This window comes from Lissotriton vulgaris, unplaced genomic scaffold, assembly GCF_964263255.1.
Source record: "Lissotriton vulgaris unplaced genomic scaffold, aLisVul1.2 SCAFFOLD_850, whole genome shotgun sequence".
In the NCBI taxonomy this organism is placed as follows: Eukaryota; Metazoa; Chordata; class Amphibia; order Caudata; family Salamandridae; genus Lissotriton; species Lissotriton vulgaris.
In genome coordinates, this window is record NW_028247634.1 from 15,584 (window position 1) to 42,831 (window position 27,248).

Here is a 27,248-nt window from a genome sequence, read left to right on the forward strand (position 1 = left end):
AATTGAATACATAATGAAAGGTGTGTTGTAGAATGCACCATGTTTTCCCAAATTTTCTTGGGAGGAAAACAATACGAAGCCTCCTTGTAGTGGTCAGGCTCATTTGCTATGGTTAGGTTATAGCCAAAAGGTTGGACCTTCATTAAAACAATTGGCGACGATTGGAGAAACATTAATACAGCCCACCGAGGACGAAAAGCAGCAACTTGACGAATAGCGACTGTATATTTTATTGTTGATGAAGTTGGCTCAAACCAGCATTGTAAATCTTCCGACTGTGGTTCCTAGGAGCCAACGTGTAAGCAGGTGCTGTTAATATTGGTTTTCTACGGTGAAAGTGAGGAGATTACCGTTACTGACTTTGTATTCATTATTTTGTTCAACAATGTCATTTTTGTGGATTTGATTATGAATTAATTGTACACTTTATAGCAATATACATTTTTCTTAAATCGAGGGAAACATGTTGTAGGGTGAATGTTCTTGCCAAGAGGTAGGAATGTTAGTGACGGGTTCTACAGAATGTTGCGATGGAATGCTGTGAGGCGGAGGCAGTCGGGGCTGAATGACCTCGTTTGAAGAGGTTGTGTACTGCACTCTTCACTCGCGGGGTTTCCATCGATCTAATTGAATATATCAACTATGACATTCAACGCTTTTGCGTGCAGGACTTCATTACAACAAGGGGCCAACCGGAAGGGGCGGTGCCAGCGTTGTACTCAAGAAATCTCGACAGTACGTGCATGAAAGTGAGACCCAAAGCCCAAACACTCGCCCAGTTATATGGCTTGGATAGAAAACTAAGGGACGGCCCTATATCAAGCGCTTCAGTGCCCCACAAAGGGGTAGTACAAATGTTGTTATACGATACATTCTTATCGGTTCTAACCTTCACACTAAATAAAATCACATTTCCGATCTGGGAACTTGCGAATGAGGCAACGTACATGACTCGTTCATTCGACGTTGTAAACAGGTACAACTTCCATGAAAAGGAGCGTCCCTCAGTGTTCTTTTTTGCCAGGAGGCCCGTGGCTCACTTCCGCCACTGGCGCGCGTTGCCGGGCCCCGGGGGAAGCACAGTCGCAGACTAGTCTTCCCCCGGGGTCTTTCGCGCAGGGATAGGACAGGCAGGCGAAGGAGAGAAGTTTAGAGGGTGGGTATAAGGTGCAGGGGAGGAAGGGAACTTCCTCTTCCTGCGCCTGGCACCATCGGAAGGGTAGCAAAAGGGAGCTTAGCGTAGGGTCGGTAAAAGTACAGTTTAGTTAGCGTTTACTTAGGGTTTTGGTTGTGCAGTAGCGTCGAGGGCTGTTTCCACGGCAGCCGATCCTTGTCACGCCGGAAGCGTGAGTTGCAGCACAATGTCGGGCGTCTCGTCCGAGGAGGTCCGGGCGGCCTTGTTGTTGCTGTCCCGGGCTGGCAGGGAGGACTTGCTCCAACCAGGTGTGCTGGGGCAGGCGTGGGTGAGGGCCACGAGGGGCACGCTCGCGGCCTCGGCAGGGGTGATGGCTGCGGTGATCGCATGTAAAGACGATGAGCCGGGCATGCGGTGGGGCGGAGGGGTGGGCGGGACGCCCAGAGACTCGGCGAGGGGCGGGAAGCACAAGAGCCTGCCCCCGCGAGTCTTCCCCCCCCCCGCTCGACTTTGTGCCAGGGGCATCTGGGGCAGCAGTGAGGGGCGCGGCCCCCTCAGGCCAGCTGCTGCGGCTTGAGCAAGCGCCGAATGTTGTGGAGGGTGGGGTGGAGCATGGAGATAACCAGGTTGTGCCCCCTTTGCTGTCTGTGGGAGCTGGTGGGGAGGCAGGGGACTCCGTGAAGGGAGGCAGGCGGAGGACCTCTCATCTGGGAAGGGCTGGAAGGAGGGGGCTGCGACTGTGGATGCTGGGCAATGGGATGATGCCCCCATTGACCTGTCCACCAGCTCCAGGGCGCCCACCCCTGCTCCGGCAGGGCGGGAGGCGGCCGGGGATCCAGTGGGTCAGCTGTCCCTGTTCCCTTGGGTGGTGGGGGAGGGTGGGTCCCGGGGCCTGTCCATGGGGGTTTTTTTCCCCCCCAGGGGCCGAGTTTTTTGGCTACTGCCCGCCCCCGCAACCACAGATCTGGGGCTCCCTCTCTTGGGAGGACAGGGCAAGGGAAGAGCGGATCCTAGAGCAGATCCGTGAGGTCAGATGGGCAGAGCAGACCAGGGCCAGAGTGGGGGCAGTGTGGGGTCATGAAATTGAGGGGCCTCCTACCCCGACCTCTGAGGAGGATCGGGAGGTGGAGCTGGAAGAGGCGCAGAGGCGAGTCAGGGCCAGGAAGGCCGTAGAGGACCCCCCCCAGAGAGTGATGGCAGGTGTAGGGACGGCCAGGACGGCTTTGAGGCTCGATGGTGCTGGCGCCCGCTCAGGCTGGAGCGACCTGAGGGACGGGAGGGGATCCAAGCCGGCGGCTGTCGGCAGAGCCCGGGGGTTCCTGGCGGGGCGCAAGACGGCTCCAAAACGCAGGACAGAAGCAGCAGGGCAGTCTGCGGCGGCTGTCCCTCCTCCGAGGGCTCGGGCTCCTGCGGCACGTGTAGAGTCTGGAATGCGTGCGCCTGGGGGTGTGCAGAAGGGTGTGAAGAGGGCAGTGAAAGAGGTGGTGAGTGCGCGTGTGGATCTGGAACCGGTGCTTGAGTTGGATTATGGTGATGAGAGTGATGAGCTGGAAGAAGGGGAGGTGCGGGATGACGCAGAGGGCTTAGGGGGCGCTGCGGACAACGGCGACATTGGTGTCTTACAGGCCCCGACGGCGACGAAGACCAAGGCCGGGACGGCGGCGGTCCAGGTGGCGGCGCCCAGAGGACGGCCCAGGGAACGGACCACTGAACTCACAGGTGAGGGCTCCTGGTGGGCAGCCTGGGATGACTGTCCCCGAGGGGGGCGTAAGAAGACTTGCAGGTCGGTGGGTGTGGGGGATGGTTCGGTCCGGGAGTCGGGGAAGCAATCGGGCAGTCCACTGGAGGATGGTGAGAAGGTGGACGGTAAGTCGGTGACTACGGGGGTGCAGACGGACAAAGGGGATGGTAAGGAGGAGAAAGGGCTGAAAGTACTGAAAAAACTACCATATATGGATTTGGCGATGTCTTTGGGCTCGCATCTTTCTGAGAAACTCAGGGCACGGATTTGGAGGCACGAATTCGTGGATGTGTTTAAGTTGCTGCATAGGGAGGTGCAGGCTAAAGAGGGATGAAAGGATGAAGAGTGGGAGCTGACGAGGCGCCCCAGGGTGCAAGTGACGATGGAGAACTGGACATCAGCGTTTTTGATTTATGCCAGTATTTACTGCGAGAAGTATTTGGATAGGGCAATTGTATTGTTCAAGTACATGGACATCATTCACAAGGCTCAGATGCAGTTCCGGGGCTTTGCCTGGTTGAGTTATGATGAGGAATTCAGGGCCCGGGTTAGGGCGAATCCGGAGAAGAGTTGGGGGGAAGTGGATCAGGAACTATGGGTACAGTGGATGGCGTCCACGCACTCCACCGCATCCACGCACGCAGCCAGCAGTTTGCCGGTAGTGTATCAGTCCTTTCCGCCGCGTCCCGCCCATGGCGGGGGGAGGTGCGGTGCCCAACACCATCGTCTCAGGTCAGCCGAACAAGTCAGGGGGATATTCCAAGGGGGCCTGTTGGAGCTACAATAGGGGGTACTGCTCCAGGTACCCCTGTAAGTTCAAGCATGAATGCTCGAAATGCGACGGGAAACATGCCCCCACCCAGTGCCTTACACTTGCCACTCCCTCAGAACAGTGGAGGAACGCCAAAGGGCGGGGCTACCCTGGACAGAAGGGCGCCTACACCGGTTAGTGTGGAGGCGATGGCCCCGTGGCTCTCGTGCTACCTGGATCAGGAGGCGGCGTCGCGGCTCTTCTGGGGTTTCACAGAGGGTTTTAGGGTGGGCTATCAAGGTCCCAGGGTGCACCGTTGGGCAGACAATTTGAGATCAGCTAAGGAATTGCCTAGTGTGGTGTCTGCCAAGTTGAGGAAGGAGGTTGAGGAAGGAAGGGTGGCTGGCCCGTTTACTGACTGGCCTTTAGATGATCTGATCATTTCTTCATTGGGGGTGGTGCCGAAGAAGGAGGAAGGTGAGTTCAGGATGATACACCATCTCTCGTGGCCGGAGGGCCGGTCAGTGAACGACTTCATTGCAGAGGAGGATTCTAGGGTGCTCTATGCGTCGGTGGACAATGCGATCCGTTTGGTGAGGGTATGTGGGTCGGGGGCTGAAATGGCGAAATGTGACATCAAGTCAGCCTTCCGTCTGCTGCCCATTCATCCGGCGGATTTCTCGCTCTTGGGAATGCAGTTTGGGGGTGCCATCTACGTGGACAAGGTTTTGCCCATGGGGTGCGCCATCTCCTGTGCTCTGTTTGAGCTATTTAGCACTTTCCTGCAGTGGGCCATGGTACGAGTCGGTGGGTGCAGTGAGGTCACTCACTACTTAGATGATTTCATCTTCTTGGGGACGGCGGATTCCGGGGATTGCGGCAGGGCCCAGTCGCAATTCCAGGAGATGGCCCTCCATTATGGTGTGCCTCTGGCACCGGAAAAGACGGCTGGTCCCAGCTGTTGCCTGACGTTCCTGGGGATTGAGCTGGACTCGGTACAGTGGCTGGCGCGCCTCCCTGCGGCCAAGGTGGCGGAAATACTGCCATGTTTGGAATGGGCGATTGAAGAGAAGCGGATTCCTTTGCGAGCGGTTCAGAAACTCCTGGGTTTCCTCAACTTTGCGTGTAGAGTGGTGAGAGCATGGCTATGTCGGGGGCGGTACTCCCACATCACAGAGTCAGGGTTTCCATGGGGGTGCGAGCTGACTTGAGGACCTATATTGCATTCCTGCAAGACTTCAATGGTGTGTCCCTGGAATTTGATGAGGAGAGGGCGGTCTGGCAATGCCAAATTTACTCTGACGCAGCTGGGTCAGCGGGGTTTGGTGTCTTCTGGGACAGAAGGTGGTGCGCTGAAAGCTTGCCTGCTCACTGGCTCAAACGGGGGAGGAGCATTGCTTTCTTGGAATTCTTCCCTTTACTGGTGGCACTGGAGGTGTGGGGGGAGGAATTTCGGAACAGGTCAGTGCTCTTCCACGTGGACAACATGACGGTGGTGGAGCTGGTGAATCATCAGAGAGCTAGGGACCTGAGAGTGCTGAGGCTGTTGCGGAGATTCATGTTGGCTTGTCTGCGGCTGAATGTGGTGTTTCGGGTGAAGCATGTCCCTGGGGCGAATAATGACATTGCAGATGCTTTGTCTCGTTTGCAGTGGCAGCGGTTCCGGCACCTGGCACCGGGAGCGGATACATGCAAGACCGAGCTGCCGGACGGCATCTGGGCCTTGGGGGAGTGAGGATGATTGGCCTGGTGGAGAGTTCTGTTGCAGAGACCACAAGGAGGACGTATCGTCTGGCATGGTCTGAATTTGGTGCTTTCATGGGTTGGAGTCAGGATTATGGTATGGGTGACAAGTCTGCGGTGGAACAGGGAGTGAGAAGTTTTGTGCTGTGTTGTATTGACAAGGGTTTGACTCCGGCTACGATTTCCGGTAAATTGGCGGGGATCTCCTTTTACTGTGCTTTGTTTCTGGGTTTTGATCCGACTAAAGATGTGATTGTGAACAGGATGCTACGGGGTTGGGGCAGGGAATGTAGGAGTGAGGGGGCAGGCTGCGGGAGGCGGTTACATTTGAGTTATTGGTCCGGCTGGTTGGGGTGTTGCCAGAATATTGCTACGACCTTTTTGAGGCTGGCATCTTTCGTTTGTGTATGGTGTGGATGTTTTTTGGGGCGTTTAGGGTGTCTGAACTGTTGGGTACGAGGAGGATGGCTGGCAGGTTGTTTGAGGAGATTCGGGTGGATGGAGGTCGCCTGGGAATTTGGTTGCGGTGCTCGAAGACTGATCCGTTGGGCAGGGGTAAATGGATGTGGCTGAATGAGACGGAGGGTGGGGCGGTATGCCCGGTGGTTGAATGGCGGACTTTCCTGGGGATGGCGAGTGTGTCGGAAGGTGAGATTTTCTGTCACGCATCGGCGCGCGAATGGCGGCTGGCCAATTATTGGCGGTGTTTCGCAAGGCTTTGCGACGTTTGGGTCTGGATGCGTCTGGCTTCGGGACTCACTCCTTTAGGATTGGGGCTGCGACAGCTGCGGCCCGGTTGGGGTGGTCCTGGGACAGGATTAGGCGGATTGGGCGGTGGAAGTCATGATGTTGTGAGAGGTATGTGAGAAAACGAGATGGTCCCAGGTAGGCAGTTGAGTGGGACGTGGAATTTTTTGCTGTTCTTGTTCGAACATCTTTCTCTTCGTAGGTTGCATGGGTGGAACGGGGACTAAGACGGTGACATGGATTGTTGAGCACTCCTTCGTGCATTGGGCGTCCAAATATGCGGAACAACAGGTGTACGGCCGTAACCTGGGTCTGAAAGGACACTTGCATGAGGTACAATGGTGGGGCAAAGGTGGCATGCGATGGGGGACACTACTGCCCTGGCTCGCGAAGATGATTCCGCAAAGAGGATGCCCAGATTTGTTGATTATCCATCTAGGAGAAAATTACTTGGTACAGCTGTCTGGTTTGGCGCTTTTACAGCTTATGCAGAGGGATCTGGAGGTGTTGAAGTCTAGGCTTGCAGGGACATGCATTGCCTGGACGGAGTTGGTCCCCAGGAAAGTATGGAGAGGGGCAATGAAGCACAGGGCAATTGAAAAGGCACGAAGGAAACTCAATAGGGCGATGAGACTTTTTTTGCGGGGACAAGGACATCAAAGTGATCTCACACGGAGGGATTCGACTGAAGGAACCTTTAGTTTTTAGAGACGATGGAGTGCACCTGTCACAATTGGAAAACGCCTATTACATGATGGAAATGAGAGATGTGGTGAGCAAGTTGTGGAATGAGGCGATCTGGTGCTGCAGGGAGTGAGTGCGAACGGTGTGCCTGGTGTGGACCTGCGGATCCGGGGGTGGGGAGGGGCAGGGAACCGCCCTACAGGGGGTTCCCTGGTTGGCGGTACTTTGAAGGGACAGGGGGGTCAAGAGCGGGCACACCCATCCCTTGGTGGGGGGGGGGGGGAGGGGGAGTTCGAATGGCGGATAGAGGCATGACTGGAAGGACACAAGGAATGGGCTGGATGACAGGTGATTGCTGGGTATGAATAAGGTATGGTATGGGGCATGTAGTGGTTTGTGATGAGGTGGAACAGGTGAAGCGGATGAGAGGGGAGTGTGAGTGGGGGTTTGATGTTATTTACCTGTTGATGTTTATTGTTATGTAAAGATTACGCAGCCTAGTCTAATAAAATGGCCTTTTACGCTTACACACTGCGTGGTCTGTTTATTGCGCGATGCCGGGCCCCGGGGGAAGCACAGTCGCAGACTAGTCTTCCACGGGGGTCTTTCGCGCAGGGATAGGACAGGCAGGGGAAGGGGAGGAGTTTAGGGGGTGGGTATAAGGCGCAGGGGAGGAAGGGAACTTCCTCTTCCTGCGCCTGGCACCATCGGGAGGGTAGCAAAAGGCCTCCCACCCACCCGGCAGTTGGAGGTGTGGTTCGGGTCGGTCTATGGCGTTGCCAGAGCTGCTTTAGGCGGTAATTTGAAGGGACAGGGGGGTCAAGAGCGGGCACACCCATCCCTTGGTGGGGGGGGGGGGGTGGAGGGGGAGTTCTAATGGCGGATAGAGGCATGACTGGAAGGACACAAGGAGCGGGCTGGATGACAGGTGATTGCTGGGTATGAATAAGGTATGGTATGGGGCATGTAGTGGTTTGTGATGAGGTGGAACGGGTGAAGCGGATGAGAGAGGAGTGTGAGTGGGGGTTTGATGTTATTTACCTGTTGATGTTTATTGTTATGTAAAGATTACGCAGCCTGGTCTAATAAAATGGCCTTTTACGCTGACACACTGCGTGGTCTGTTTATTGCGCGAAGGCCGTTCATTCATTTGAACCTCCACATACCATGAGTCAAGCGGAACTCTGACTGTGGCCAATGTAAGTGCTCTTCACTTGTAATTTTCTCCTCATATATCAGTTCTGTTCCTATTGTGAAGCGCTCCGACACCTTCGGGTAAAGTCCGCGCTATATAAAAACGTAAAATAAAGTAATAAAATCAACCACAATACCATGTATGTATGGTTTCATGTGAATGCTAAACGATGAATTACTCGCCTCTGGCAGTACCGGCTGCAGTCAGAAATATAGCCACAAGGTGGTGCTAGTGGCACTACAGAATCATATTTACCATTCATCACCAACTACTACAGGTACAAAAGACGTACGTATTCATCCTTATTTTTCACTCGAATAGGTTATGTTAAGTGTTTTTGTAAAGCACTCCAATGCCCCCAAGGGCGTATTGGCAATAGCTGAGGGAAGGTGAATGGATGAGTGTTAGACTTGGCATCTTTTGACATGTTTCTCCTGAGTTTTTGCTTTCTGACCTCTCGGTTTTGAATCTGTTTTTGCTGGCATAATGTGTCTACTCACTTGTCTCACTGCTGATCAGTGGTAAAGTGCAAGTGCTCCTGTGGTAAATTGTGTTGTGGATTGGTGTTTCCATGATTGGATATTTGATTTACTTGTTAGCCACTAGTAAAGTGCACTGAGTGTGCCAGGGCCTGTAAATCAAATGTTACTAGAGGGCCTGCAGGAAAAGGAGACTATGTAATCAAAAGGGACCAATTGTAAAGGTAAATTCTGAGAGACAGCGGTCCCTTACAAGATAATTTAGGTAGCGACAAAGTTACAATCAAGATTGGGTCTGCTTTTGTCTGAATAGATAATATTTTAATTTTAAATGGACAAAAAAAGATACCAACAAAACAGTATACAATCAGTGAGGGGGCAAGGCGTGAAGGGGTATTGGGAAATCAGCCGATTTCCTTACCACAGGTAGGTGACTTAAAAGTGACTTAGAAAGTGAAATGCAAATTAGTAGAAGTCACAATAAAAGTACTCAACAAATTCCTTAATTTTAGTTTCGAGTTTAAGATGTTGGTGTTGACAATGTATTGATCGCCAACCAGGTTGTGGGATCATCATCAGGACATAAAGCAAATGCATGGGAAGTTTCTCGAGGCAAACTACCGAAGGGTGGTCCCAATTGGTAGTGGAGTTGCGTGTAATCACGGGAAAGAGAGGCAAGAGTAGAAATAATGATTTGACAATAGGCCGGAGGAATATCGGTCTGATGAGATGTCCTTTGGTGTAGAGCCTAGCTGCGTGGGTCTTATGGAAGGTATTGTGAACATGGGACCAATTACGGTCAGGTTGATGGCAATGCAACCAGATTAGAGGCCGGAATTGAGGAGTAGCGAGCGAGCCCAGGATGATACGACCTTAAATTATTGGGAATTACAGGAGACCAAGGGCAAAGTGGCTGAGATAATATCCTGCACTCCGATTCAGCAGGGAAGGGTCCGAGAGGGCATGGTGTCCCCTCTGCAGCAGTCTGGAATCTTGGTTGTAACTTTGTGGCTACCTACATTATCTTATCTTGTAAGGGACTAGTGAGCCTGCAGCACTGATTGTGCCACCCACGTGAGTAGACCTGAAAAGGTAACTCAGACCTGCCATTGCAGAGTCTGCGCCCAGTTTGTAACTGCAATGTCGACTTAGCCAGTGCACTCACTTTCCAGTCCCTCACCTTCCCTTTTCTTACATGCCAGCCACCCCTAAGGTAGGCCCAAGGTATCCCTGTAGGCCGGGTGAAGTGTATGTGAAAGGTAAGACATGCCCCGGTGTGTGTGGCATGTCCAGATAGCGAATTACGGCCAATTTCGTTTTTCGCCATTGCAAGGTTACCTGTTCCCCATAGGACAAAATGGGGAGTTTGTTTATAACATCTTATAAAACATAACTGGCTCAGGGAATTAGGTAGGGAAATAAAGTTTAGTAAGCCTCAACTCAGAAGCTAAAGATGCATCTTTTCGTGAAGGTGATTTTTACATTCTGTGTTTGAAAATACCACTTTTAGAAAGCAGTTATTTTCTTGCCCAGCATTCCATGTGCCGCTGCTGGAATGTGGATTGCCCCATCTGGGTGTTGGATGACAGAAGGCTGGAGAGCAGGAGTGGCTCCAGATAGTCTACGGGGGTCAGGAAAGCGCTGAATAGGCCTGGGCTGCAATTGGGGAAGGGGGAGGAGATTTCCTTGCACCTCAAAGGGCCTGGTCTGCCTCTGACCATGCCGCCTCTGCCTCCTGCCAGGAAGTCACACCAGAGAAGGCAGAACTGGTTCTGGCTGGGCACAGACACTCTCTGCCTAAGAGATCAAATGATTTTGGGATATAAATATTGGGGCCCAGACCCCTGAATTTTAAAACTCTTTTGGACCAGGAAGTCTGCCAAGAAGAAAAGCTGGAGAAGCTGTGAGGAGGAACTACCAAATTGCTGTGTTGGCCTGCAGTGGTTGCTTCTGTCTTGGAGAGTGAAAGGACTGGACTGAACTTTCTGCAATCTACTTTTGTGAGTTTCTCCAGGGGCTTGAGGTATAGCTTGCCCCCCTGTTCAAGAAGTCTCAGGAACATCAAAGACTTCAAGCTCTTCTGCCCTCAGCACTGGGTCTGTGTGTTTTGTGCTGCAACAGAATAAAAGCAACCCGACGACATCTACGGCGCCGCTGCCGTCTCAGTGTCCTGAAGGCACCACAGAGGGCACCACCGCAATGTAGCACCACAACCCAGGTCTTACCTACGTGCCTTCTGACGCCGCCACAGAGCCACTGCTCGCACCGCAACCTGTGGGCACCGCACTCCGCATCGCCTTGTTCACGACGACGCCTTGGTATCCCTGACACCACCGCTCCACGCCGAAATCTACGCCGCTACTTGCATCGTGTTTTGAGGGCACCGCTCCTAAAGTTACACAACGCACTGCCCTCATCCCGCACCGCTGTCTTGGCCTACAGACGCCATCGACTCCAGTTCCTCAGCCGACAACAGTGCTTCAGCAATGACGACGCTGCCGCTTGCACCGCGACCTGCCAGAAACGCAACGAGTACAGTATTCACTTCGCAATGCGACCCTAGTCTCACCGACGATGCCATCAGATGCTGCCACTGAGCCGCTGCTCGCAACGCATCCTGAGGGCACCGCACGCTGCACTTCGCACCGCAGCATGCGACGAACCTGCCAACGCCAGCACTCCCGACTTCAACAGAGAGGAGATCGATCTGCAACGGCTGTGACTTAAAGGGCCCCGACGACTCCTGCACCCGCTTCCGGAACAGATGCTTGCAGACGCCGTGCTTTCGGAAGCTCAACGAGAGGTCGCCGATGCCCTGCATTTCTAAAAGGTACTGTTTGCTGGTCGTCCTGACACCGTAGCTGGCCCGCAACTCTGCGGTCAGCCAGAACTGTTTGAATTTGTTTGCTCACGACACCGGATAGCCCCGGACGGAACTATCGACATCAAGGAACTATTTTTCAAGCATATTTTGATAACCGAAGATTTTTTAGTACTGTATTGTGGATATTTATTGTCTTAGTCTTGCCCTAATTTTATAAAAATATTGGATATTTTTCTAAACTGGTGTGGTGTCCTTTTGAAGTGCTTAGACTGTATTATTGTAGGGTATGTGCAAATGCTTTACACACTGCACTCCGCCCGACTTTGGCACATGCCCTAGCCGACCAAAAATCCCATTTCTAATAATGAGTCAGATAGAGTGTAACAAAAAGCCAAGTTTCGATGGCTGCCTGCCAAAAGGTCAGGTTGGGCTTTAATGTGAAAAAGGGGAGATTGTTGCAGTCCTTTGAGGCTCCTGGTACAAATCTTCTTCTTCCCACTTGTCAATTTTGAGTCTAAGGACTGAAACAAGTTTGGCTAATGCAGATCTAAGATAACAAGTTGGTGAGTAGTAAGTAATGCACTTTCAGAAACCCAGGACTAGTTCCATGCAGATCTTTGCATACAATACACAAGGCTTTGAATGTAATCCTCTGTCTCTCCCGAAACCAGTAAAGCTTCACAATGAACTGGGACATTGACCGGCGTTTGGGGACCTTCCATAGCAGATGCGCTGTCTCATTCTGTGGTCTTTGCAATTTATTCAAGACTTAATTGTGGGCATTAAGATAAAGCCCATTACAGTAGTCTATTTTTTAGATGACTAAGGAAGTGACCACTGTTTTCTAGAGGTGGTTAGGTAAGAGAAGAAGAATTTTAAAAATCATTTTCAAAGTGAAAAAAGCATCCATGGTTACAGCATTTACTTGATCAGTGTTGGAAAGTTTGTTGTTCAGTAAGACTCGTAAGTTCCTAACCACTGGCAGCTCCTCTCCAATGGCAGAGGAGCATCGCCCCACTGCCTGGCTCAGAGCCTACAAATGGTAAATAAAACAACGTTCTTGCACTGTTTTATTTTGCATTTGCCAACTCTGAGTCAATGCTGTTTGGAGTGGCAGAGGCACGGGAGGGGGTGAGTAAGAGTGCTACGTGCACTCACAAAGTGCTCATGTGTGTTTGGCTGGCTGTCTCAGACCCACCAAAACACACATGCACACTTAGGGTTCTGCTGCCCGGCTGCATTGAGCAGCCAGGCAGCAGAATCCACCCACAGACTCCCTGGCCTGAGCAGAGCATCTTTCTTGCCCACTCAGGCAAATCCCTACTCTGCTCTGTAGCATGGTGATTAAATGGGATCCGTCTCAGGGGCTGCTGGGACCCAGGAAGAAAAAAATGTAAGAATCTATTATTTCTAACCCCCATCAGTGAACCCCCTCCCGCCCCCCCATGCTCTCTCCACCCGCCCTACTACCCTTTGTTTGCGGCAGCCGCCACTGTTCCTAACACTCCTAACAGGAATAGGGGGAGGGCCAAGCTCGACAGACCACTAATCGGAAGTGCAGAATGAAGCAGTGGCTTTTTAGGTCTCGCCTAGCATTGGAGCGCACATGCGCTCTATGCTCTGCGAGGCTTATAGTAATCGATAAGGATTTCTGGAGTGGAAGCCCCGCCCCTCTTTTTGATTGGGTGGTGTCTTCATTTATGCTAAACGCTGGCTTTTCATTGAAAATCAGGCTTTTTTGTCACCGCCCTGTCTCCTTTTGAGGCGGCCCATCTGGGCTCGATCGTGTACTGCGGCGTTACAGTGTCCTTTATAACTACGTACGCATTATGTTTTTCCAGTCAGTCCTGTGATGTCTCCCGATCACCAGTTTCCATCCCTCATTGCTCGATTACTTGCTCCATGGCCAACTGCAGAACGCTTGCCTCCCCCTCCCTCCTGCTTGTTTCAATTACGGTGTGAAATGCTTATTTTTATTTAACCTGCGCTTTCAGCTTCATGGCGAGCACAGCTTTATTTATATGCGGCTCGCTGTATTAACTTTAACTTTTTTTATAAAACCCATATTGCGCTTTCCCTTAAATATGCTCAATCCCCCGTAACCCCTGTTGCACGTACTTCTTGCATTTAAGAAATCTGCGTGCGCCATTGTTCCCCATTCCTCCCCCCTCCATCAATGCCCTTCGTATGCCTGGTTTCCTTTCCACCAGATGCAGTGTCCGCTTTCTAGTGTTTGTGTTTTTTTTCCTATATTGGGGGATCTCTTACAACCTCTGCCTCAGCACACACAACACTACCTCAACTCCGGTTGCAGCCAGTGCTCCAGCCCAATACCTGCCTTCATCACTTTCAGGCTTGCAGCCCCACCATGCACAAGGGGGAGGAACAAAAAGAAGGAGGGTGCCAAATTTTTTTACCGCCCTGTGCATAACTCGCAATACTCGTCCTGCGCCGTGTCACTTTAAAAACGGGTCCCACTGTGTCCTAAAACTGTGTTGCCAATAGGAAAGCAGGAAAGGGCGGACATAAAGTACCCCTGATCTCGGGTTTTAGCTATCATGTAATGTGCAGGAACAAAAGTAGCATTTAACGACGACTCATTTGGAGCAGTTCCTAATTAAGTCATCTGCTCGTCTGCTGAGAAGTGCCTACGGGCACGAACACCGATGGGTGCCTGACTTACACGCGTGACTGGCACACGGTTACTGTGTGTGCTCATTAGCAATAATGTTACGATGGTTTAAGTGAGCACTTTTTGGGTGTTTACGTACAGTGATGCAACTACTGGCAAAAAACAGCAACGTCCTTTCTCAGCTGGTCGTATGTTTTTTCTCTCCATTCTTGTACATGGCCTACAAAGGTTGTAGATTGTTTACACTTCAAACAGAAGCACCCCACTATACCTCTTCAAATCTGGGGTTGTACTGTTACAGCATTGTACGTAAACCCTGGTTCGGGTTGTTCTAGTACAGCAGCTAGAAATGGGCGAGCCAACAAATTAATACAGAGAGCCAAGCCAGGGGCTGGCCTCTGAAGTCAAAGCTGAGCCAAGAGTCTGGCTTGCTCTTAGCGCCTGAGCACTGAAATTATATTGCTGTGGAAGTCACCCAAGAAAGATCATAATTAACTACAATAGGCTCTTTAAAAAAATTTACTTCTTTAACAAGCGGAAAAGTTTTACATTCACAAAACATAAACTTAGAAAAATTCATACCCCCCCCGCCCTGATTGACAACAATATCATAAGTGAACTAAGAAGCAAGTTAATTGTTGTTCAGCGCACACCCTGAACTCATGCACCTGGGCCTGCACGCACCAGTGCACCAGGGATGGGCGTGGTCTCACTTTCCAGGTTTACTGTTGTGGTGACAATGCACGGAACTGGCTCCTGCGAGAGTGGAGTAGGGTAAACTGTGTGTGCGGGGGCGTACTGATACGCCCCCGCCCCTCTGATAACCCAGGCAGCCTGGGTATGTGTAGTGGAAACTTGGCGGGTGTAAATGAAAAGATACCTCCCCGCTTCCTGTGATAACCCAGGCATCCTGGGCATCTGTTGTTTATAGTTGGTGGGAGGGGGTGTGCATAGTGATACTTCCACGCTCTTTCTCTAAGTCCCTCCTTGTTACCGCCTGTCTCCTTTTGGGACCACCAATCCGGACTGGATCGTTTACTGCGACTCGCAATACTCGTCCTGCTCCGTGTCACTTTAACAAGCATTTGCAATGCAATAGGTCTCGCAGTTACACAAGTTTAAGCTATTGGCATTGGAAATGAAAATGCCTTTTATTTAGGTTTTTAACCTCTTCCGTGCTGATGACGGAACCGCTCCGTCATCAGCTGCGGTGGCGTTGTGCTGATGACGGAGCGGTTCCGTCATGGCCCGCCCGCCGCTCATGCGCGGCGCGAATTCCGCGCCTGCGCTAAGCGTTCTATTGAGCGGGCGGGGCCATGACGGAACCGCTCCGTCATAAGCACAGCGCAACCGATGCTGGTGACGGAGCGGTTCCGTCACCAGCATGCGCCCGCCGCTCTTACGCCCCGCCCCCTTAGCACTGCGGCGGAATAGCCGCCGCAGTGAAGGGGTTAAAACGAGAAATAAAAGGCATTGTTATTTGCAAAGTCAATAGCTCAAACTCGCGTAAATGCGAGACCTATTGCACTCTGTACTGGGGGTGCAGGCAGTGCACTTTAGAAATAAGAAAATAAAAATGTAGATTGAGAGAAAAATAAAACACCTGGATAGGTCTTGTGACTGAAGTGAGTGAGGCCCGTTAAAACAATAACAAAATGAACCCTCGTGCAGGAAGGAGTCTGAAGGACACAGATAAATAACAGGTTTGTTTCTACAGTAAAAACAGATCCCAGCTGTACCTCATCCGCCATCAGGAACAGGTTTTCTTCGGCAGCGAAGCGGATGACGTCCTCGATGCACTTCCTGCTCTGGACCTGGCCTGGGATCGAAAACAACAGCGGAGGGTCAGGTGCTGGTAGAAGCATCACTGCTATAGCGCATCGCTATAAAAGCAGGGCTGGGAAGGCATGCGGCGCTACCCCCCCGCAATCCGTGTACTCTCCGGAGAAACCTTCAAACTTTCCAAGACACATCGAGAGTGAACCTTCTGACACTTTGGGGTCTTTGTACTACTAGAGGGCCCTACTCTCCTGGTCCGTCAGCCCTCCCGTTCTAACTCACGACCCCCAGCATGCAGCAACGAATAGGAGGAAGGACCGCGCCCTTGACCTCAGGGGCCCCCAAGCTGATGACGCACAGCGCCTCTTACCTGTGGGGTTCCGTAGTTGTGCAGACTGGAACCTCTTCCTTTGGGGTGCGCCTAGATGAGGATGTACTAGAGCCCCATTATTTGAGGGGTTCCCTGTAATGCACAGGTCCCCTTACTTGTGTGGGGTCCTGAATTGGTGATGAACAGCAACCTTTACCTCTGGGCTTCTTGTGTTGACGATGTGCACAGAGCCCCTTTACCTGTGGGGTTCCCCTGGGTTGATGATACTGGGCCCCTTAATTGTTTAATGATGCCCAAAAGGCAACCTTGCCTGTGGGGTTCATGTTGTTGACTGTGCACAGATCCCCTTCACCTGTGGGGTTCCTGTATTTGATGCACCCTGGAACCCTTACTTGTGGGGTCTCTGGTTGATGACACCGGGCCTCTTAATTGTCGGGCTCCCGTAGCTCAATGATACACAATGGGCTCCTTACCTGTGGGGTTTATGTTAATTTTTTTGAAAAGAAAAAGAGTCCCTGAGCAAAAGGATATCCCTTAAATCGTAATACCACCAGCCACAAAAATATTATGGACGGCAGTAATTGACCCAAAAATAACCTTAAGATCCAGTCGGAACTATCTTCGTTCACTAAATTTGAAAATTGTAACTAACGTCAGTTTGGGAACTCTGTATAAGATACAATAAATTCATGCAACAATTAAGAACAATCTACTATGAAAAACAGTTAAAACCATCAGTTTATTTCTTAAAAGTTAATAACATATCAAGGCTTAAAAATCAATACATAATTCAGACATTTGATCAAATAATTATACACAATGCACAATAAAAAAAAACAAGAGTCCACGCGGCGTTTCGGTGTCTTATGGGGATGAGCACACCTTCTTCAGGATGTTTTTTTTTAAATCTCTAAAAAGAAATACAATTAAAATTTACTTACAACAGAGTCCTAATGTATCCTGACATTAATAATTACATTTTTGCTTATAGCGTATCATCGTATACAATCACATATTACAGCGCCTATAGCGTGCAAATCTTTAAACTTGCATTAACTTGCTATTTCACTTTATACTGTATGTCTCTTTAGAGACATGCAGTATAAAGTGAAATAGCAAGTTAATGCACACTATGTGGTACTGTGAACATCATAGGAAAGGGATATGTGGGGATATGTCCAATAACGCGAAACTATTACCTCTGATAAATGGACGTAAAGAATTAGACATGTATAAATGTATAAATGGCACGATACAGTACATGGGGTATTTACAGAACACAGTGATCAATGTGCTGAGTATAATTCTAGTTCGTTTGCCAGACAATGAAGTAATGATATTGGCAAGTTTAAAGATATACACGCTATAGGCGCTGTAATATGTGATTGTATAAGATGATACGCAATAAGCAAAAATGTAATTATTAACGTCAGGATACATTAGGACTCTGTTGTAAGTAAATTTTAATTGTTGTATTTCTTTTTAGTGGTTTTAAAAAAAACGTCCTGAAGAAGGTGTGCTCATCCCCACAAGACACCGAAACGCCGCGTCGACTCTTGTTTTTTTTATTGTGCATTGTGTATTATTATTTGATCAAATGTGTGAATTATGTATTGATTTTTAAGCCTTGATATGTTATTAACTTTTAAGAAATAAACTGATGGTTTTAACTGTTTTTCATAGTAGATTGTTCTTAATTGTTGCATGAATTTATTGTATCTTATACAGAGTTCCCAAACTGACGTTAGTTACAATTTTCAAATTTAGTGAACGAAGATAGTTCCGACTGGATCTTAAGGTTTTTTTGGGGTCGATTACTGCTGTCCATAATATTTTTGTGGCTGGTGGTATTACGATTTAAGGGATATCCTTTTGCTCAGGGACTCTTTTTCTTTTAAACTTGTTCACCCTGTCCCTTATTGGTTCAGAGGGTACCTCCCTTTTTGGTTTTGGTGCATGTTAATTATGCACAGATCTCCTTCACCTGTGGGGTTCCTGTAGTTGATGCACAGTGGGCCTCTTAATTGTGGGGCTTATGTAGTTGAAGGTTACACACTGGACCCCTTAACTGGAGTTCCCCTAGTATATGCACACTAGGCCCCTTACTTGCGGGGTTCCTTGCAATAATTATGCACAGCACTCCTTACCTGTGGGAGTCCCCAGGTTGTTGCACACCAGGCCACGCGTCTGCGGGGTTCCCCTAGTTCATGCACACTGGGCCCGTTACCTGTGGGATTCCCTCAGTTCATGGCCCTTTATCTAGGGGGTTTCCACAGGTCATGCACACTGGGCCCCTTACCTGTGGGGTTCCCACAGTTCATTCACACTGGGCCCCTTACCTGTGGGGTTCCCACAGTTTATTCACACTGGGCCCCTTACCTGTGGGGTTCCCACAGTTTATTCACACTGGGCCCCTTACCTGTGGGGTTCCCACAGTTCATGCACACTGGGCCCGATACCTGTGGGGTTCCCACAGTTCATGCACACTGGGCCCCTTACCTGTGGGGTTCCCACAGTTCATGCACACTGGGCCCCTTACCTGTAGGATTCCCCGGGTTGATGATGCACAGAACCTTCGGATCGCAGTGTTTCCTAGCCTCGTTGAGCGCTTTTCTCAGCTCTGCGATGTTCAATGCCCAGCAGTTCTCCTCGTCCAGGTAGTAGTTCACCTGCACGGCGTCCAGCTCTGCCAGGGCGGCGGAGTACAGCGGGTACTGAGGGATGGGGATGAGGACTCCAGTCTTGGACTTGCCTTGGCCGGCCACCAGGAGCTTCAGCATGGTCTAAAGCCAGAGAAACAAGAAGAGATGGTGTGAGGCTGCAGCATCTGTGACGTGTCAGGATATGAACCTCTTAAACACCATGTGTCTGGACACCATCTATAATGGGTCTTGTGCCCGTTTACATACGTATTATACGCCATGTGCCTGAACACACCATCTGAGGCATGCCTTGTGCCCACGAATATATCCATTACAGACCATGTGTCAGGGGGCAATGTCTGTGACATGCCTTGTGCCCACGAATATATCCATTACAGACCATGTGTCAGGGGGCAATGTCTGTGCCATGCCTTGTGCCCAGGTGTATAACTTTTACATACCGTGTGCCAGTATGCATCATCTGTGATATCTCATGCCCGGGTATATACCAGTTGCAAGACATGTGCCAGAGTGCATCAGTGGCATGTGTCTTTCCAGTGTATATACTAGGGATGGGTTGTACGTGCAGAGTTTCACTCCACAGAATTCTGCAGAGTTACTCAAAAACTTCACACCATTGAATGAAGTACTGCCAACGGGCATAAAATATGCATGTCGCGCTGCATTTCAGAGCCAGTAGCAGAACTGAAAGATTAGTACGATTGGCACCATGTGCTGTTGACGAGTGTGAGGCCATTCGAGTGTATTTTGTTGCAGTTCAAGTAAAAAATCTACTCTAGCGGCAGCAAATCTACTCGAGAAGCAGCCCTCGGACCGCGACCTCCACAACAGAAAATTGTGCTAGAGGACACCAAAGTGCGCTCGCCAGCTCCCATTTCTGGAGCCTCACGGGTAAACAATTCTGCCACTCGGCGATTGGCGAGATTTGGCCAGAACTTCACATCACAAGAGTAATGCGGAGTCGCCAAATTCCACCAATTCTAAGGATGGAATATAACATTCTGCTCACACTTGTGTATATCGGTTACAAGCCATGTCCCATCATCTGAGACATGTCTTGTGTCCGGATACATACCTATTGCCAGAGGGCATTATCTATGACCAGTCTCGTGCCCTGGTATATATCTCTTACATGTCCCTCGAAACATCATCTTTGACAGATGATGTGACCAGTTATACACTTGTTGCACACCAGGTGCCAGGGTGCCTCCTCTGACATGTCTTGGGCCCGGATGTATATATATACCTCTTACACGCCAAGTGCCAGGTACATCCGTAACATCTCTTCTGCCCAAGTATAACCCTGTTACACGCCATGTGCCCGGGTACATCCTCTGCAGCATTTCCCATGCCCCGACGTACATCTAAGACATGCCATGGGCTCGGGTGCACCATCTGTGACATTTCTTGTGCCCAGGCATATTTCTGTAGCACGCCCTGTGTCCTAATATACATCTGTGCCCTGCTTTATACCATCTTTTACACGTGTGTCCATGTTTACAATATCTGTGACGTGCCTGGGTATAGAGTCCATGACATCTCATGTGCCCTGGTATGCCATCCATGACAAGCAGTCGGATGAGTAAAGCTTCAAACTCCTACACACTGTTGCCCTGTTCGAGAATGTGGGAGGGGCCTTAGCCTGGTAAGGGGCACCCTTTGTCAGACATGCTGCTAGGGTATGGAGATGCCAGCAGCATACCAAAGATGTACTTTATGTGGTAGTAAGGGTGTCATGGGCCTTAGCGCAAGCAGGGAAATGGGCCCCTTGCCCACTCAATAAAAAGAGGCATACTTGAGGGTACTGGTGGTGGCACTGCACCTGCTGCACCAATGAAAGCCAAGGCGCTGCTTGCCCCATCCTTTGCAGCAGGGCTCCACAACTGGGCCACATCAATAGAGTTCCACCTCCTGGGGCGGTAATGGCAGTGTGGCACCAGAATACTGTTGCTGGGATATTGGCTGCCATAAATATTGTGTTGTACAGATGCTCTACAGAGATGCAGCCGAAAAAGAGTTAGTAATTCAAGGAGACGACGTTTTTGTAAATCATACTTAGGGCATGATATTCATGTCAGATGATAGTCATGTGTACAACATTCTGACCTGTGACCATTTATGACACCTCAAATCAGACACCTCCAATCAGACAAGGCTTTTGAGTAAATCTCGTACAAAATGTTATGCCGTTGCTGGAACCAGCATAGCAGCGAATGTATTGAAGAAAAGTAAAAGCACGCATGAAGAGGGGCCTTCAAGAGATTGAGGTCACAACACATCTAAAGATCCCAGCGACATCAAACAAAGCATCCCTCTGGGGTACCCACTGCTTCGGATTGTTAAAGATGCAGGGCAGGGTCGACAACAGTTTATTTCTCTCTAAAAGAGCCGATCCTTTTAATTGAACAGTAAACAATGGATGGACACTGCCCTCTCTTTAGTCCATCTGCTTTTTAGCATTATAGTCTCTCTAAAAGGATAATCGTGTCTCCATCACTGGGCTGAAATTACAACACTCCAGGGAAATAATTGAGAAAAGCTGAATCTCTCCTATTTAAATGAAACTGCAAGATTTTTTTTAATGTATTTTTTAATTAAATAAAATATTTCATCGTTGGTGTATTTGTTTGATGAATGCATGTCTCTGTATCTCTTTGTATTAGTTTGCAGTTATCAAAATTGCTGAGGCGGGGTCCACGGATTCCAATAATAATTCAATTCAATTTCCAATCTTTATTTCGGCCATTTGGCCATAAAAGATAAACAATACACATATACAATCACAAGTAAATCAGTACATAGAAGATAAAACATTGGAAATGCGTATGCTAAAAATGCTATAAAAACTATACATCTAGAATTTTAGGAGGGACCCAACACCTTTAAAATACGGTTACGCGTGTGCCAAACATTGGTAAGAAATGTTGTTAATGCAAAGACAGTTGGGCCAGAGACGTCTGATTTTAAAATCCTATACATTGGTGCATATTCCCTGCAGCCCATATTCCTTATCAATGGGAGGAGCCAGTATTTTCTTGTACCATATAGGCTGGGCAGAAGAAAGCCACGTGTAAGTCGGTTTCCTCCATGGTATCACAGGCCGGACACTGCTTTGTAGTGGGAGGCGATGACCAGGTACTTGTAAAGGACCGAAGGGGCAAAGTGCCGTATCTCCATTGGAGAAACAGCTTTCTAGCAAGTACGGGGGAAATAGGATCCAGTACCCTCTCAAACCTATAAAGGTCCTTGCTTTGCAAGAACACAGAGGATAGAGACCCTTCTGCCTGGGCAGCTCGGGCCCTAGCTAATTTCTGTTCATGGTATACATTAGCCAGGGACTTTTTGGAGATGATTAGTGCGGCATTCGCCGGCTCAGTCCATAAATCAGGGAGCCCTAGTTCCATACAAGTGGATTGGATATTTTTGACCCAGGGAATACGGAGCGCTTTTGGGTGGTTCAATAATTCGACCAATTCCGCCCTGTATTCTGCAAGGTCATTACTGCTCCACAGCCTACGCCAGAAGGCTATGGGTCTGAGACTTATTTCATCAGCTAATGGTCGTAGACCCAAGTCAAGCCTCAGGGGGAGGAGCGGGGTGCTGGGCGGAAGTGCGGCTATCTGTCTTATAAACTTGTTTTCTGTTAGTGACAGACTCCTGCAGGGTGTGTGTCCCCACAATTCCGCCCCATACATGATCGCTCCCCTAGCCTGGGCCTTGTATATCTGGATTAGCGCCCCCAACGGGCGGTATGAGGAGCCGGTCATCATCCGGGCGATACCCCCAGTAGTTCGTGTAAGTTTGAGGTTCGCCCTACTCTGGTGGGATCCCCAAGACATGGTTTCGTTAAGAGTCACACCAAGGTATTCAAAGGTGGCTACTCTCTCGAGCCGAACAGGTCCCAATTGCGGATTCGGCCGCAATTTTTGGCTCGGGTTCAAAACCATGAATTTGGTTTTTGCCGCATTAATTTCTAGCCCCCTGTCAGTACAGAAGGCTACAAATGAATCAAGGATCCTCTGTATCCCCATAGGGGTTTTGGATAGCAGCAGGGTGTCGTCCGCAAACATGATTGCGGGCACCCTGCTGCCATTCAGTTTGGGGGCGTCAGTATAGTCGGTGGCATTCAGGTGGGCGATTACCCCGTTGACGAAGAGGCAAAACAGGGTCGGTGCCAACACACAACCCTGTCTTACCCCTCGGTCAACGGGGAATCTATCGGTCAGTTCCCCCGACCTCCCACACCTCACTCGGGCGTAATTATTATGATGCAGCCTCTGTAAGATTAATAGGATGTCCGGGGGAACGCCCATCTCTGCCAGGACGCTCCAGAGTTTCCCCCTGGGCACCAGATCGAAGGCGGCCCGTAAGTCCACAAAAATTGTGTACAGGCTACCGCCCTCGAATATTGCTGCCCTCCAATAGATAAGGTTCAATCTAAAAACCTGGTCCACTGTAGATATTCCCTTCCTGAATCCCGCCTGGTAGGGACTAAGGGCGCCCACCTCTTCCATCCAATCCTGGAGCCGATTCAGCAAAACCCTGCCAAACAGTTTCTGTGCTACGTCAATTAAACTGATGGGTCTGTAGTTGGCTGGGAGGAGAGGCGAGCCCTTTTTGAAGATAAGAACCACCTCTGCCCCCAGCCACGTACTAGGGATTTCCATGCCGCTAAGAACTCCGTTGAAAAAGGCGGTAAGGTAGGGCGCCCAAACAATGGGCTCCTGTTTAAACATGTCCCCAGGTAAGCCATCCAGTCCCGGCGCCTTTCCAGAGGCAAGACCTGAAATGGCAGCAGTGACCTCACCCAGCGTTATTGGCTCCCCTTCGTAACCTGGCCAACCCACTTAGGGCATGATATTCATGTCAGATGATAGTCATGTGTACAACATTCTGACCTGTGACCATTTATGACACCTCAAATCAGACACCTCCAATCAGACAAGGCTTTTGAGTAAATCTCGTACAAAATGTTATGCCGTTGCTGGAACCAGCATAGCAGCGAATGTATTGAAGAAAAGTAAAAGCACGCATGAAGAGGGGCCTTCAAGAGATTGAGGTCACAACACATCTAAAGATCCCAGCGACATCAAACAAAGCATCCCTCTGGGGTACCCACTGCTTCGGATTGTTAAAGATGCAGGGCAGGGTCGACAACAGTTTATTTCTCTCTAAAAGAGCCGATCCTTTTAATTGAACAGTAAACAATGGATGGACACTGCCCTCTCTTTAGTCCATCTGCTTTTTAGCATTATAGTCTCTCTAAAAGGATAATCGTGTCTCCATCACTGGGCTGAAATTACAACACTCCAGGGAAATAATTGAGAAAAGCTGAATCTCTCCTATTTAAATGAAACTGCAAGATTTTTTTTAATGTATTTTTTAATTAAATAAAATATTTCATCGTTGGTGTATTTGTTTGATGAATTCATATCTCTGTATCTCTTTGTATTAGTTTGCAGTTATCAAAATTGCTGAGGCGGGGTCCACGGATTTCAATAATAATTCAGTGGGGTGCCCGGATTTCAGTGAAAATTAAGTAGGGGGTCATCAGAAGTCAAAATGTGAGGAACCACTGATCTAAGGAATTTCATATATTGCGTCTAGCAAGTATTTTACTAAAATTAGCAGTATGGCATGTTTAAAAAGGAAAATACAAGAAGAAATCATTTCAAAAGGTTTTTAGATATTTATAAACTACTCTGAAATGATAGTGAATAGAAGCAATGCAGCATGTTAAACAAACATTGGCAACGCCAATAGTTCTCACCTTTCCATGGCATTACCAAACTCTTGGCTTTGCTAACGTTTTTGTTGAGTTTTTGTGCGATGGCAAAAAGAAAACGGAGAGAAGCAAGTGATTGTGTGCTCATGTGGGAAAGCATTGGCAAATACAAAACAAGCATTTTCAATGCAACAGGTCTCCATTTGCGAGAGTAAGAGCTATTGGCGATGTAAATATACATTTTTTTTACTTATGTGTTTTGGAGTGGAGTGGATATATGTGGTGTGTAGTGGAATGTTGTGGTATGTTATGCAGTATAATTACATGGATAGAAATGATGTGGTATCTAGTGCATAGGAATTATGTGGAGTGGGATTGTGTGTTATGGAGAGAAAATATGTGGTATTGCATTTTGTGTTATGTAGTGAATTTAATAATGTGGTTTGCTGTTTAATTAAGTGGTGTGATGTATACTTAGGTTGTGTGGATTGTATTTTTGTGGTGTGTTTGCAGCACAGGTCACAAGTGTTCGTTAGCACATTTAAAGTTCTGTGCATTAGCAAAACCTAAACTATTGGATGAAATCATGTTATTTACAACTATTGGCAACGCAACCTCAAAATAAATCACTATTAGATTGGACCAAATCTGCTAATATTTATAAAGTAATGTTATAACACTAATTATTAATAAATACGTTGTGAAAATGCACAATGGCAACTTTATATAAAATTAAGCTAAATTTGTAGCATTTGTGAAAATAACATTTGGAAACAACGCTCGTTACAAAAAAAATCCTTTTCCGACCTAAACAAAGATGATTTTAAAAGGAACGCTGCCTTTCAGATTCCAGCGTAGCACTTTAAAAATGTGAATCCATAAATAAGACAGTGGGCTGCCTTATATGGCACACAAATACTTAGATGGGGGCACCAGACAGAACCTCTTCAATAAATGAGCGGTAAATTCCAAATGGGCTTGCTGGCCTGACTCCCGCACTGCCCACATTTCCACATAAGCACTAACTCGATATCCTTGAGTACGTTAAACTAAGCTGTAATATATATATTATCAAAGGAAATGTTTTATTTTAGATGTTTTCCTGCATTGGCTTCACACTGTGTGTGTTTTATCTTGACATTTGTGTACTGTGTATACTGTATATATATCTACTGTCATCGGTCCGTCCGGGGAGGTAGGTGGGTCAGTGAGGAATCCACAGGCAGATACTGTATCTACCAGAAAAAGCATTACCGAAGGCAAGTAACTTGTTCTTCTGATAGATACATCTGCCAGTGGATTCCTCACCTTGTAAATAGATTCCCACAGCAGTCCCCACTCCTGGAGGATTGTGTCCACTCCGCTATACCAAGAAATCTTGGACGACAGAGCGCGCAAAGTGTCCGTCCCTCCTCACTTCGGAATCCAAGCAGTAATGCTTCGCGAAAGTGTGGAGGGAGGCCCAAGTCGCGGCTCTGCAAATGTCCTCTACAGGCACACCTCTAGAAAGAGCAGATGTTGCAGACTTACCTCTAGTGGAATGAGCCCTAATACCCTCTGGAAGTTCCTTACCCGCCAGGGAGTAGCAGATCTTGATGCATAAAATTATCCATCTTGATAGCGTGCGCTTGTGCACAGCCTTCCCCTTCCTGCAGCCAGAAAATCCAACAAACAGCTGGTCATCCGACCTGAACTCTCTCGTCCTGTCCAGGTAAAAGCTCACCGCCCTCTTAGGGTCCAGGCGGTGAAGTCTCTCCTCCTCCTTGGAAGGTTGAGGGGGAGGATAAAAGGTAGGGAGGGTAACTGACTGCCTCAGGTGGAAAGGAGTTACCACCTTCGGCAGAAAAGTAGCCCTGGTCCTGAGAACCATTTGATCAGCATGAATAGATAAAAACGGGGGCTTTGAACTAAGAGCTTGAAGCTCACTTACCCTCCTTGCCGAGGTAAAAAGGAAAGTAAGTACAAGGTTCAAGTCCCACTGAGGCACAATAAAAGGAGTAGGAGAAGATTTATTGGTAAGGCCCTTGATGAACCGTAAAACGATAGGTGACTTAAACAAAGAGGGCTGGTCCGGCAAACAAATGAAAGCCGATAAGGCCGACAAATAACCCTTAATAGTTGCCACCGCAAACCCTGCTGGGCCAAGGAAAGAGCAAATTGAAGAATATTGGACAAACGGGCCCTTAAAGGGTCAATAGACTTCTCCCCACACCAAGCAACGAACTTAGACCATCTATAGCAATAAATGGACCTAGTGGAGTCACGCCTGGCTGACAAAATGACATCCACCACATCATGTGGGAGAGAATAGGAACTCAGGTTGCCCGTTCAATCTCCAGGCATGAAGGTGTAAGGTCTGGAGGTGGGGGTGTAGAACCTGCTCTTCCATCTGGGAGAGGAGATCTGCCCTGTGAGGGAGACGGAGCGGCGAGCACGAAGAGAGGTGGAGAAGATCTGTGTACCACACTCTTCTTGGCCAATCTGGGGCGATCAATATAACTTAGGCCCGGTCTTGGCGAACCTTCCTTAGAACCTGAGGAATCAAGGGTATGGGAGGAAACGCGTAAAGGAGTCGCGAGTCCCAACTAAACTGAAACGCGTCCCCCAAGGCTCCCTGCATCAGAAACTGGAGGCTGCAGAATGACGGGCAGTGAGCATTCTCGTGAGTGGCAAACGGATCCACCAGAGGAGTTCCCCAAGTCCGAAAGACCTGACGAAATACCTCTGGATGGAGCCTCCACTCGTGGTCGGCGTAGAACTGCCAACAGAGTGTCTGGACGAACGTTCAGAACTCCGGCCAGATAATTTGCCATCAGACA

The 27,248-nt window shown here is 49.0% G+C and overlaps 1 protein-coding gene across 1 annotated transcript in view; it reads right to left on the reverse strand.

The window, feature by feature from the left end:
* The window catches only part of LOC147665086 (alanine aminotransferase 2-like), a gene marked incomplete at its 3' end in the record, with an annotated part of 350,428 nt that overhangs the window by 12,322 nt on the left and 310,858 nt on the right, over positions 1-27,248 (reverse strand). Inside the window, exons 6-7 of the mRNA XM_086949769.1 lie at positions 18,581-18,824; positions 15,671-15,750 (exon numbers count right to left, since the gene is read on the reverse strand). Coding sequence (XP_086805895.1) covers positions 15,671-15,750; positions 18,581-18,824 — 324 coding nt within the window. The remainder of the gene's footprint in view (positions 1-15,670; positions 15,751-18,580; positions 18,825-27,248) is intronic.